Raw genomic sequence first — 14,675 nt, 5'->3', positions numbered from 1 at the left:
ATTCCTGGCAGTGGGTGCAAGACCAATGGGCCTCATCTCCCTCTCCCATCCCTCCCCACCCCACCTGCGCCAGGCCAAGTCACCACCCCCACCTCTCCCCCTTCTCCCCCCACCACACTAAGATAGGTCAGCACCCTCTTCCCAAGCCCATGACAGTTCATCAACACTCCTTAAGTGGCCCTCCAGCCCAAATAATTACCCAACTCTGCACTAGGGCAAGGTCCATAAAAATATTAAATCATATTTCCAGTATAAAGGAACTGATTTGCATCTTGTACTGTGTTGCCCAATAATATAAACTATAGTTATCATGCCTTCATTACCTTCCAGATTACTGGTCTCCTCAGAAGAGTTGGATTCTACACACATTTATCACAGAGGATTTTTTTTTTTTTTTAAAACAATTTAAGCCCTGCTTCCCTCCCTCATTTACACTGAATATCCACACTGGAAGTCTACTGGAAATCTGTTGGTATTCCTTTTCAAATCTGCTGAAGCTACAAAACAACTGATCATTTCTCACTCTCACAAGTCTATCAATAACATTATGAGCTTTAGTAACACAGAAAACATTCTGCAATTTATCCATGTTCTCTTCCATCACAAATTTTATCATGTCCCATTCTGAAAACTAATTATGCAGAAATGGCACCTTTTTTACTCAGCAGATCCATTCTCAATGTGTATTTTAAGTCAGAACTGCTGATGCTAGTGACACATGCTTTACTACTTCTACTTCTGTCAAAGCTTTGGAGCCAATATAGCTAAGCTGTAATCTTTTCATTATACATTAAAAAGTCTTTATTAAAGAAGCATTAACTATTTAAAAGTTAAGGTCTAGAATTAAGGTTGTCCAGGAGATCTGGATTCAGTCCCCTTGTTCAATAGCATTAGATACCTGGAGTTTGTTTTACAGAAGAAGTGCAGGTAGTTACAACTAAGACTTAAGTCTATAATGACTAGAACTGGTGAAAAGTTTTCCCCTTTAAAAAAGTTTTTAAGAGACAGTTCTGTAAGAACTGTTATGTTTTGAAAAACTGAAATGAAGTATTTCTGTAAGTTGTTCTAACAGGCATTTCAAACTGATCAGAATGAATATTTTGATTTTTTTTATTTAGGAGTTACTTTTAGATTTAAGTTTAACAATGAGAAAAAAAACTCTCACCCCAACAAATGTGTCTTGGTAAGAGACCACCAGATTTCATTGCAGAGGCCTTGCTAGCAAAGCTCTGGGTGTAAAAGTGTCAGACTGTTTTAGGTTCCTTTTCTCATTCATCTCTGATATCAACATTGCAGTAGAGCCCTTTTAAAAACCAGTCAATACACTTGTTGGCTTATATTAGAAGAAATGATTTAAAACCAAAGCAGCAGCTCTGCATGTACATAGCTAATCTGCAGCCAGCTGTTAGGGGAGTAAAATATCACTGGTATGCAAATATACAAGTTTCAGATTCTGCATGTTTGGCATCTGCGGTACAAGACTGGTTAAGGATGCCTTACAACAGCTTCATACAAGTGACAAATTGATTTTTAAAATACTTAATAGATCAATCTAGAGCTGTACTTAGGAACGTCTCCTTGAGCTCTCACCCCAATGCATATGGCTCAGTAAGAGGCCCTAGTTGCAGGCCTGACTAAATACATACCCGAATACATATGCTACAGTGTGGGCGAATTACTCACTCAGAGGCTTCTTATAGTAACCGACTCTCCCACACTGCATATATTTAATACATAAACGGTACTTGCAAACATGGATACGTGAGAAAGTTAAATTTTACTTGAGAATGTTAACTTTTGTGTTCTTGTCTTAAAATGATTAACTGTTACACTGTATTAAGTCTGACATTTAACTTCATTGCTTTAGAAAAGAGGAACGTTCAGAAAATTAAACGTGTGGGAAAAAGCTGATGATAGAAGTGCTAAAATAAGGTTATACATAATGTATAATGACCCCCATTAGAGATGGGTAAGAGATGTAAATCCATTGTTCCAAGCACTGTGCAGGTTTGTATAATGCATCTTTGCTCACATACTATGCTTTCCTAATATTTAAGTCTCATTTCTGATTCATTCTTGAATTTGTCAGCTAATATTTTAAACTTTAAATAAAGATCTACCATTGATATTAAAACATGGACTGAGGGAAACACAAAAACCAGAATATACACCCAGAGCTCTCTTCTACTTTTTGTCTTGTAACCTAAAATTGGCCAGAGGCCAAAACATAGAAAGACCAATGAAGTGTACACTTACATGAAGAAAATAAACTTTGACCAACAGTCAACTATTTTTTTTTTTTTTTAAAGGAACCACTGTAAGCCTATACCCAGGGGTGAGCAACATGGTGGACTACATTTCCCAGCAGCCCCTGCCCGTGCCAGTCCTGGCTAGTCTCAGGAGTGGCAGACCCCAGGAGCAGCAGGGCCATGACAGCACACAGCAATGACTGTGCTCCCAGGTTCAGTATGTATATATTTTCCATGTACAGAATCTAATTACTGGGGATGGGGATGATCGTAAACTCAAGGCTGCCTTGTATTTAGGTAAATATGGTACTGGTAGTTATACTTTTCCTTTCTTTAATTTCAGAGCACTGTAAGAAAAAGAGCTGTTCTCTTAGCTCCTTACTCTGCCTAAATGAAAGCAAACAAGGCATACTGACAAGATAACACTGAATACTGATCAAAATTCAATTCACATTGTTAACAGACTTTCTGAAGACCTCCACATAACTCCACTGTGTATGCAATCCCATATAAAAAGTCTGCTTTAGGGGGCAATACAGCCAGGTTATGTAACTTAACAGAAAACCATAGTTTTCCATTTTTTTCATTAAGTCATGTTTAAAGGAAACTTAAACACATTTGCCTGTTCACAGATGAGCTAAGAACTCAGCCAGTTCACATACCCAAAATGATTAAAACTTCAAGCAAGCTCTTATACCATTAAATATTCATGCATAGCTTTCACATGTACACTGCATAACCACATTTACTGCAAACTAACTAAATACAATCAGCACCTTTAAAATAGAAAAGGTGAAGAGAGGCAGACAGCCAAAGTGCTCTCATGCATGCTTGGCATCCCTAAAGCTGGAAAGCACAAATCTCTGCACACATCTCTTCCTTCAATCACCCAGTTCCACTTTGAGGCAGGGGGGTTGCATAACCACTTTGGGCGATCTTGCATGCCTCTCTCCACCTCCAAAACAGGGAGCGCAGAGGCTGAGGGTACAGGAGAGCACGCATTGGCTGTCTGTCCCACTCACCACCCAGTTGGAGCGGGTGGGGGTGAGAAATGGGAGACAGACAAGAGTCCCAGGACGGAGGGATTGCCTGTTGAAACCCCCTGACTGGGCAACAGGCCACTGCATTCTACTGTGGTACATTTGAAGCACTCCAGCTGAGTGGGCACAGCTAGGGATTTCATGTCTGTCTGCAGCCTGAAGCACTCATTTTGAAGTGCTCCAAATTGGAGTGGAATTTAGAAAGCTTCAAATATACATCTGTCCAAGGTCTCTAAACCATGGTGCACAAAGGAATGAGAGAGCGCAAGCAGCCTGATGCATAAGCTAGCAATGACGGCACTCCTCTGAGGTTGGACATCCAAGTTCTGATCCTCTGCACAAGGGAGTGCTTAGGCATTTTGCATTAAACTGTCACAAGATAAAGTGTTGACAGTGTTTTCATGACAGGGATACTGAATCAGACTGCCTTTTAATTTCTCTGTCCTCAAAGTCATCATGAACCTTGCACTCCATTCACAACAACCACATTGGCTCTGGAATGGGCTCCCAAGGGAGGTGGTGCCCTCCCCTACTTTGGGGGGCTTCAAGCAGAGGTTGGATAGATATCTGGCTAGAGTATTATGATCCCAGCACTTGTTCCTACCCAGGGCAGGGGTTTAGACTTGATGATATGTTCAGATCCCTTCCGACCCTAGAAACTATAACTTCAATTGGAGGGCTACAGAGTGCCCCATCCAGCCTTGTTTCTATCTTGGTAAGGGTGCCTAACTGAAAAAGAGGAAGGTGTAGTTTTGAATCTGCTCAGGCCAAAAAGAGCACCAAACCCAAATGTTACATTTCTTGGGAAAGCATCCCAACCACTGGGCTATTACATAAGGTAGTGCCCATCCCTTGCACTATCTCCTCCAGCTGCATTTTTTTAAAGTGGCAATGTCCACTGTACCTAGTTCATAGCTCAATACTATCAGTATTTGGTATGTTTTGAGTATACCAACCAGACTGGGCCCTTGAGGTAATCTGGATTTTAAGAACTCCTAATTAGCCAATCCCAGAAAAAGGTTATAGGACACCCAACACACTCAAATCAACCATGATGGCAGACCTCTAGGTATACATAACAGCATATTAGGTGGCTCATTTGACTGGCAAAAAACATAGGCACTATAGCCTCTCTCACATTTGAGTGGTTAAACAGGTTTTTGTTGATCACTCAGTTGAACTTTATCAAAATTCAAGCACCTAAGTTGCACTTCAGGCACACTGGGCCAGATAAAAAAAAAAAAAAAATAGCATGACCATTTGAACTCAGGCGTCTCAGTTCACAAGGAAGGTAGGACTCCACTAACCAGACCATGCATCAAATCCATTTATAACAGCAATTTTGTTAAGTTTCAAACTCTGGGACAGGAACTCCTGTCTTACATGTTTGGACAGTATATAACAATGCATACCACCTAATTACAAATGCCCATTTCTAGCTACAAGAACATAAAGGTGGCAAAGAGGAGGACATGGCCATTTATTATCAGTGATGTGACATAAGTATAAATACCAACATTAAATTCAAGATGTAGATTTTATTTCAATAGCTCTAACCCACGGTAAAGCTAAACTGTCTTTTTGATTTCCAAATTACTACAAACTTTTAAGATCACTCACCAGGTCACATAACACAAATTACAACCCCAACATCACTAGATACATCTTCAAAACAGCCAGGTAATCTGGAGCTGTGAAAATGAAAGCCACGTCAGACTCAGAAGAATTAAACCTGTGGATTACCGGCCTTTAACATTCCTTAAATTCCTACCAGTATAGATAAGTTTTACTGCTCATAACTAAAGTAACCGATATAGTCAACCTAAGACTAAAATATATCTTCCTGCACAGTAGATACAGACAGTACATACAAGGCTGCTTGCAAAGTCGCATTGAAACGTCTCTACACCAGCCCCCTTATAACAGAAACATTCTTTTAAACTTTATTTTGGCTGTCTGTCCTGATGTTTTGTATGAAAAGTTAGCAGGATTAGAGAGTCATCAAGGTATGCACAGAAAAGTTTCAAGACTGTAGAATCAAGCTTCTGCTGTGTGGGCATGAAGAGCTGGTACAAACAAGTAAGAGCCTTATTAGAAGAGCCAATAAAATTTTAAGGCTGCACAAGGTCTTCACCACTGCTAGACTGACATGGTATAGTACAGCGTTATGAGATTTTAATTGGCCTGACAACATTCACACAGTAACACCACAAGCAAATAATACATTTTAGATAATAGTTGGTAAGGTAAGAAATAGGCATTCCAGGATGCAAAATGCTAAAGGGATTGGTAACAGGGTATTTCCTTTGATTTTTAAAACGGCATAATAAAATTTCATTTCCGATCACTGATTCAAACATCAGCAAGGCACCTCATCTGAGGACTACTCTGCAGCCAGTAAAAAAATCAATTTTATCTCAATAAAAACCTGTTCACTTCAGGCTGTAGCGCAAATGTGTGGCACTGATAACAATGGTCTAGTTTTGTCTCCCATGTTAAGTATTAGGACTGCTAGTTATCCAGTGCTGGGAAAGTAAGAAAGTAAAAGCAACAGGGTAACAGAAACTGGAGAATTAAATGCAATTTACCAACCGACACCTCTTATTAAATAATGAGCATCACACTCCAAAAAACCTATTCCGGATCTTGGGGGGGAGGGGAGGTGATGAGGGATGAAGAGAGAAAAAGAAAGAGAAAGAGAGCATGAGTGAGCAAGCACACAAGTTCAAGAGCATCAGGAAAGGGCTGAATCTAGTGACAGTGGATAAGAAAAAATTATTTATATTTTTGTATGTCTTTTCTCCCCCATCATTGGCAAGACTTTCAATGCAACATTTGTAGTCTCCAAAGTCTCAATCTTTGATTCAATTCATAGGTAAGAAAATCTGTTTGACTGCAGTTGTGTGGGAGGTTTGGGAAAAAACTTCATGCTAAATGCTGGCTGACAAATGCATGGCTAGATAGCAAGAGTCCATTCCAAAGCTGAAAATCCCAGACTGTGAAGGTAATTGACAGAGAAAAAAGGGAAGTTTGAACTGAGTGGGAGTAGCTAATTTACTCTGTAAACTGAAGGAAAGGAAGTGTTTAATACATTACATTCTATTCTAAATTAGAAGCTATGGTTTTGCATATCGGGCACAACTCAATACAACCTCTCTCAGTCAAAGATTTTTAGTTTAGCTCTTCTGGATAAGACTAGAAGTGAACTGGGAAAAGGCAGGCTTCCAATTTACTACACGAAGGGCCTGACCAAAACTAATTCAAATCAATGGAGTCTCTTCATTGATTTCTGTGAGCTCTGGGTGAGTCCCACAGTACAAGTGTTTCACATCTTGTGTCACGAACACAGGATGCTAAGCTACCTGAAAATGTAAGTGGAGAAATCCTTACAAATCAAACCTTAAGCAGGTTGGCAATGGAGAGGATATTGCCCCTGTTGTATATATGCTGTTGATAAAGATTTTCTCTTTGTAGTGATGGTACTTTCCACAGCACTTAAAAAGCATGTACACTGCAAGAAGAAAGCTGAATGCATCGAGTTTCACTAGAAAATTTACATGATCTTAACATAAAATATATCTGATTGTTCATTTTGCTGATAGAAAGAGGGAAGCAAAGTACCAGCAATCTAGCATTTGTCAAGCTATGAAAAATGTCACATTCTTCCTTTACAACACACTCAGTATTGATCATGTGAATGCATCTAACAAATGTTTTTCAAAGGTTGATTTTGGACTTGAGGGAAAAAATAAAGGAAAATCATCATAAAATCTCTAATATTTTTTATCCCTCTCATAAAAGAAAAGTTATAATGGTAAATCCTATTATCTATGCAAGTTTAAGGTAAAAAAAGTCACCTCATTTTGCAAGTGAAAAGAGCCAAAAAAAAGTCATAAGAAGGTATTAGAAAGTCCTTATTCCTACCTGTACATTTTCTTCCGTAACTTGAATTTCAGCAGTATAAATGTAATCAATAAGCATTCTCAGAGTCCAGCCATCAACTTCCTTTATCCGAACTCTCTTTGCTCGACTCTCAGTCATCTCCCCTACAAAATACAATTTTGTAATCTGGTTATTTTAGATGAAGATCCCTCACAAATTACAACTGTTCTTTCCTGCAACAGAGGTGTTCAAACCTAAAAACAAACTTATTCAGGTCAGTTGAAAAAAATCAGCTCATTTCATTTAATTATACAGTTTCTATCTCCCTTTAAAAGAGGAGCTATACTTATCATAAACTGAACGTTAAGTGATAGGAAATCTTGTTCCCTCAGCATGGGCCATTAGTGAAATATGGCTGTTGGTTTTAACAACTGGCAGTCTCTTGACACACACAAAAATATTTCACTAAGGTAAACTCTTAAGACACTCTTACCTTACGCGCTCCTTGTGCCAAGGAGTTTTTCCAAGTACTGACAGTAGAAGCAGTTCTAAAAAAATCCAGCCCCACACAAGAGAATCAAGCAATCAAAGAATGTTTATATGAAGGAGTCATGAGTAGACAATTTTGCTTTTTATATCCTCCACCAGTAGAAGTTTAAATAGAGATTAAAATGGAAAAGGACGGGCAACTCGCTAGGTCTCATTTTGTGGAGGCTTAGATATGAATCATTAAAACATTTACCATGAAGCATGATCTTCTTAGAAGGTTTCAGGACAAAAAGTAACCATGACAAGAAAACTGTTCTCTCTCAGGATGCAGTAATTTGTTCATATGACAAATCACTGCACTGCAGACATGATGGCTTCCTGGGCATCAGCAGAATGCCAAGTGGAACACCAGAATCCCATTTCGAGGTAGTGTCTTAGAGAAGATTGTGGCTGAACTACCAAATACCCCAGATCTCTTTGCAGCTGGCCAATCTGCTTATAACACCTAGTGAAACAGGCAAAACTGCACTGGTTAAAATGGGAGAATTTCTCCTACAAGCAATGGATAAAGATTAGGTGTCCATACTTAAGTTGTCAGCAGGCCTAGATGCTGTTAATTACAAGGTAATGCAAGCTTGCCTAAATGCTAGAGGTGCACCGATACATAGGTCCAATATCTAATGGGCACCGATATAAAGAAAATTTACTATATCGGAATCAGCCATATCAGGCCAATAATTTGGCCAATAAATGGCCCAAGCATGTGCACAGCCGCAGCGCAACACAGGCAGCAAGGAGCACAGCCCAGCAACATGGAGAGCTGCCTCCAGCTAGTAAGTCTGGTGTGGTAGAAGAGGAGTGGGGAGGGAAGGGGCATGGGAGGCATGAGGCTGGGGCAAGTGCTGCCTAGCCAGGGCGGGGCAGGCACAGGACAGAACCACGGCTCAGAGGGCATGGGGAAGGACGGGCTTCCCTATGCCACCACTGCGTGCCGCTGGTCTAGCGGCTCATCTGGCGCTTGCCAGCTCCTGCTGCTGCTCCCACCACTTGTCTAGGAGGGCACAGGGGGCATGTGCCCCCAGATCTGTGTGGGGCAGGCCAAACTGGGGCCATGCCAAGCTCTTCCCAGCAGGGCGAGGCTGCAGCCACAAATTCGCTGTAGCCCTTTCCCAGCACAGCCCTGCCCCACCTAGAAAACCTTGGCACAGCCCCGGCCCCAGCCTGCCCTGTGCGGATCCAGGGGCATATACTCCCCTGCCCTCCCGGATGAGCAGCAGGAGCTGCTGGACCAGAGGCGTGCAATGGCGTGAGCTGATCCTCCACTCCGTGTGCCTCTCGCACAAGCCATGGCTCCGTGCCGCACTTGCCCCAGCCCCTTCCCCACACATTCCCTCACCACAGAGGCCTTGATCTGCCCCCCACATCCCTTCCATGCCCCCCCGCCCTTCCACCACAACAGACTTACCAGCTGGAGGCAGCTCTCCATGCTGGGTATCAGAAATCGGATCGGTATCAGCTAATATACCTCCTTAAAAATCAACTATTGGTATCAGCCCTCTACTAAATGCTGCAGCAATAGTGGACATTATTTCTCTTTTGCCCCACCTTTTTCTATCTAAAAACTTCTAGAAGGTGATATGTCCTCACAGCACTCTCATGTCACATCTGATTTTCTTGTTTGCTGATGGCATTCAGCTCTGCCCCATGACCCAACTGCCAGTAGTCTAATCAAGTATCCCAGGCAAATAGGGACACAGCTGAGAACTAAATGGGATTGACATTAGACTGAGATAGAGGGAAGCAACCAGACGATACGTCCATGCTCATATGCCCCTATTTGATTGTTCCTGCATTTCTATCATTTGTTTCCCTGTTTGTGGGGATCCTTGGAGTGGCTGAATATTTGTATATATTAGAAATGTCCAAAAGTGTCTTTTAGCATTTGCAAGTCTTCAGCAGATTGCAAGTTCAGTTTTTTCTACTGAAATTCCTGCCTTTGCTACTACTAGCATATTCTGGAAGTGCTCTCAACCTTTCGGTCAATCCAAAAGGCAGGTGCAGAATGCAGAAACTCATCACTACCACTGTGCATCTCGGGGGAACACGTGTCATTCATACTCAGTGGGCACGTCTACATGTTCAACAATGCACTGTAATTATGGCGCATGGAGTTTAAAACTTGTAATAGCAGGTACTACTTAAATGTGCCATAATTGGTGCTACTGTGCAGTAGCACCAGCACACCCCCTTTTTGTGATGCTAATGCACAGTAAACTAATTCTACTGCACATTGGCATATTATCACAGTTTTTGCCTGCAACGCTAACATGCAGTAGAATTAGTCTACTATGCATTTAGCGTCTCATGTAGATGCGCCCACTGATCTGCACTTCCTATTTGTTTGCTTCTATATTGAATTCAAAATGCTTTTTTTGATGTATAATGCACCAGAGGGGCTGGATCTTCACTCCTGAGAGCCTACATCTGTTTCATAGATTCATAGATGTTAGGGTCGGAAGGGACCTCAACAGATCATCGAGTCCGACCCCCTGCATAGGCAGGAAAGAGGGCACCCCAAAGAATGCTCTTCCTTTTATTTTGTTTGTATTGAAGAAGGTTGGACTAATTATATAGGATGTCTTGGTGCTTTGCTTTTTTTCTTCTACTGCTAACTTCTTGAATTGAGGCATGCCTTTGTTGCCACCCTGGCAAGCAGCCACCTAGAAGCACTACTCGCATCTCATTGTGGCTTAATTTTTGCTGTCACCCAGAAGTTTGGTGTAACTAGTTTAATGCAGCTTTGAACAGGCACTTGAATCCATTTTCAAGCTGTCTAGAGTTTCCTGTACTTTCACAATTGCATGGGTAGAAGTATATGACCTAGCCTCCATCAGCTGAGAGGAGCTGACCACCAAATGTTGTCTGTGAAAGTGCTCTATTCTGGTGTAGGCGTCTTTCCTTCCCCACCTCACCCTGGGTCTAAACCAGACCAAGCAGATCTTCAGAACATGCTACAAAACATCTTGTTATGTGGGCTGCTGTGGAAAACATACTTTTGAGATAAATAAGTGTGTGGGAGAACAGGGAGAGTAGAGTTCTGTAGGCGATTTAGCTTTGTTTTCCAAGGTTGTGTCAGGGTTTCTAGAGTCCTAGGTAGGGACACAACAGTTTAACAATTATAAAATCTAAAACTCAGGGCTCTCTGAGCCTTTCTTTTGGCCATTAGTAGTAATGGAAATCTTTTCTATTGTGACACTGTTCTACAGATGGCTCACAATTGCACATTACCTCGAAACACAAATTCTGACCTTGAGGATGATGTGTAGATTACCAGGAATTCATGTTCTAAGTGTCTTTTGTCAGATTCCCTTTTTTTTTTGGTATGAGAATTCATCCCTGAGGACACATCTATTCGGCCTCCAAGGCAAGCCCCAGGGTGCTGTGATAAAACATATAGGGGTACACCGATAGAGATTTTTTTGGCCAATTCCAGTGACCGATTATTAACCAGCCATATTGGTCGATTGGTTGATACCTATCTAATACCCAATATGCAGCCCCACAGCTTGAAGAGCAGTGCCTGGCCAGTAAGTCTATGGGGGGGGAAAGCGCATGGGGGTGGGGTGCAAATCCAGGCACCCACAGTGAGGGAGGGAATGGGGCTGGAGCAGGGGTAGGCACAGACCAGTCATGGCAGAGCTGCGGGTGGTGCTGCGGAGGGGAAAGGGGGCTACAGGGAATTTTGGGGCGGCTGTAGCCCATCCCATAGCCCCCCCTTCCCAGCACCGCTGCTGCCTGCCCTGAGTGCAGCCCTGGCCCAGCACCCCTCACTGGGAAGAGGCTGACACAGCCCCTAGCCCCGAGCTCACAGCAAGCAGCCCACCCTAGCCCTGTACACAAATCCAGGGGGCACTGGCCCTTCATGCCTTCCTGGGGATGTATGCAGCAGCAGGGAACTGCTCCCCCTCCTTACTCAACCCCTGGACAAGCCACCTGCGGCTCTGTCCCACCCCAGCTGGGCCATGCTTGTCCCAACACAACCCCCACTCCCTCCCTCACCATGGGGGCCTTTATCTGCACCCCCACACCCATTCCTCCCCACAGACTTACCGGCAAGACACTGCTCTCCACACTGCCGGGCTGCATTCATGGCCACATGCATGGCTACAGCAGCCAAAAAAGCCAAATTTTCCTTTTATCGGTGCCGATCGGATATGGACCTCAGTGCACCTCTGAAAACATGCACCACTCATTTGGTGCATACACCACTCATTTGGCCCCCTCAGTGAATGTCTAAGCCAAGAAATCAGGCTGTGTAGTCAGTTAAGCATCATCCTGAGCATATGCCAAAAAGCATACCCTAGACAGCTTGAAAATGGATTTAAGTGCCTGTTCAAAGCTGCATTAAACTAGTTACACCAAGCTTCTGGGTGACAGCAAAAATTAAGCCACAATGAGATGTGAGTAGTGCTTCCAGGTGGCTGCTTGCCAGGGTGGCAACAAAGACACGCCCCAATTCAAGAAGTTAGCAGTAGAAGAAAAAAAGCAAAGCACCAAGACATCCTATATAATTAGTCCAACCTTCTTCAATACAAACAAAATAAAAGGAAGAGCACCCCAAAGAATATTTTCAAAGTACTTATGTAACCCTTCTCTTTGTGGCTGGATATCTTCACAATACCTCTGGGAGGGAGGAAGTACCAATATGTCCATTTTAAAGAAATTAAAAAAATTAAAAGAGAGACGGACAATACACAACTCTCTAAAGCCACATGGGGAGTTTGTGGCACAGCGGAACAACAGACCTTCCAGAAGTCATTTATAACCATTAAGGAATGAAAAACCTTAACATAGGCAATTCTATTGAGAGGCATAAGGCAATGAACCTACTTTAGCTTACAAACTCTCTGGTGTCTCTGCTATAGCAATATGGCAGCGAGCTGATCAGTGTGGAGTAAGCAGAGGCAAAAGCCAGTCTGTACAGATAAAATTATAGGAACAGTGAACAGCGCAAATACCACTCAGAATTAGCCAAAGAACACTGAAATACACCCTCATGCTATAGGCTGCCAAAGCCAATGAAAGCCTGTGTGTCTACCAATAGCCTACAGTATCCAAGACTGAAGAATACAATATTTAGAACAAATGGTCAAGCGAAACTACCTACTTCAAATTCACACAGAAATGTTTTTTAATCTACTTTATGCCAAACAATTAGAGTTGGAAAGGTTTATATAATCTCCTTTTATAATCTCCTTTTATAAATGAGATGTTATATGTACAGTTTTATACCATGTTCACCACAGTAGTTAAGATTAAGGAGACATTAGAAGCTTAAAATCAGGACAAGCGCATTGAAAAAAAATATAAATAAAGCATTAAAATGTTGGAGACTTTGTTTAGCAAAAAAAGATGTTTATAATTTCACATTTCAGTGCAGCCTTGTTATCTTCAAATACAAGAATTAAAAAATATCTGGTACCTGTAAACATAGCATGGAAGTAAGGACTGCAGGCAGCTAGCACAACTCTATGAGCTGCAATTTCCATGTCTTCCGCTACTATTGTCACATCACACAGCAGGCTTTGACTATTTAAGAGATATTAAAGGAAAAACAATTATATATAAGCAAGCCACAGAGAATCATGTAACATCACATCACTCTAATACTCCCTCTACCCTAACCCCAATCCTAACAAAATGCTTTGAAGACAATGTTGATTAAGCAATGTTTTCAAAGGTGTTATGAAACCACATGGCTATTACTCAGTGTGCTTACAGATGGTGTTTGGGTACATGCAGCTTCCTAAAACAACACTCATGAACAGTGCTTTCTTGCTTAGCTAAAAAAAGACTTTTAGAAGTAGAAAATAACTAAAGATTTTTATCAGCTTAGTAGATAACTAAAAGAGTGAGGCTATATAATGGTGTCACTGGATACATCTGTGTGAAGGTGGACAAAGTTTCCCTACCAAATAGGTAAGGCTATAGATATTCCTAGACAATGAGGAAGCCTGATCTGAGAGGGGTTTCCTGGTTTTCACTGCTTTCCAACCATTTCATATACAGATTATAGATATTTTTATCTGGATGCACTAACTTAGATATTTTGAAGATAAACTTTATATTTTGGCCAATTTCTAACTTATCTAGATGGTCTGTATTACTCTTAACTTAGTGTTGGCACAACATGATGTTTCCTCCCCACTATTTTCACAAAGAGCTTTAACAAAGTTTATTTAAACCACTTAATCCAGTTCTCCACAGTGCAAAAATTAACTATTAGATACAAATTCACTGCAATTTACAATTACTCTTTATAGCTGAGTAACTCAAGCTGCAACCAGGTTATTGCCAGTATTTCTCTGGTAGGAATCATTAGTTTCGTATTACACCTACTGTCATCACCCTCCAGGCAGGTCTCTTCCAAGAGCAATATTTTGTCTCCAACATAAGAATGCAAGTAGCAACATACTGGGTCAAACCACTGGTCTACCTAGCCTAGCATCCTATCTCTGACATTGAGCACCACTGCTCTAGATATACTTGATTTAATGCTTTCTCTCTAAAGTATCTACCTGTGCCAATCTCCAGCCCACAGGGCTCCTGCCAGGTCCAGAAATTTGACAGTGGGAAAGCAGTGGCAGCATTAGCTGCCCATGGCTTACAGAGGTCCCATGCACCAAACAGATGGCACACGGGAATCACTTCATGATCAGATCCACAAGAGATGCTGGGCTGGAACACAGACTGGCTCTATAGCTAGGTCAGCACACTGACCCCGTGCCGGACCCCACCCACGGGAACTAGCTTCACAAAGGCTGAGCACTACTGATCTAGACTGATCTACACCCTTTTCATAACCCTCTTGCATCCACTATCGTTGGTTTAGAGATGCCAGAGGACAGAGCTCACAGGAGCCAGGGGTCAAAAGATGGGACATCCATGGATTTTTTGGGAAATAAAGGGAAATGGGGGGGGGGGGGGGGGGACATCAAAAGGGGGGGGAGGTAAA

The 14,675-nt window shown here is 42.0% G+C and overlaps 1 protein-coding gene across 4 annotated transcripts in view; it reads right to left on the bottom strand.

The window, feature by feature from the left end:
- KLHL2 (kelch like family member 2) overlaps positions 1 to 14,675 on the bottom strand; it is a 113,184-nt gene that overhangs the window by 87,172 nt on the left and 11,337 nt on the right. For 3 of the 4 annotated variants that reach the window (XM_014518616.2, XM_025200551.1, XM_025200552.1), the window contains exons 3-4: positions 13,143 to 13,249; positions 7,214 to 7,335 (exon numbers count right to left, since the gene is read on the bottom strand). In XM_014518616.2, coding sequence (XP_014374102.2) covers positions 7,214 to 7,335; positions 13,143 to 13,249 — 229 coding nt within the window. Of the gene's footprint in view, positions 1 to 4,909; positions 4,921 to 7,213; positions 7,336 to 13,142; positions 13,250 to 14,675 lie in introns of those variants that run through there. The other variant, XM_025200553.1, reaches the window with a different exon arrangement.

This window comes from Alligator sinensis, unplaced genomic scaffold (assembly GCF_000455745.1).
Source record: "Alligator sinensis unplaced genomic scaffold, ASM45574v1 scaffold49_1, whole genome shotgun sequence".
Classification (NCBI taxonomy): domain Eukaryota; kingdom Metazoa; phylum Chordata; order Crocodylia; family Alligatoridae; genus Alligator; species Alligator sinensis.
The sequence above is the reverse complement of the archived record's forward strand: the minus strand, read 5'-3'. Positions and strand labels throughout refer to the sequence as shown.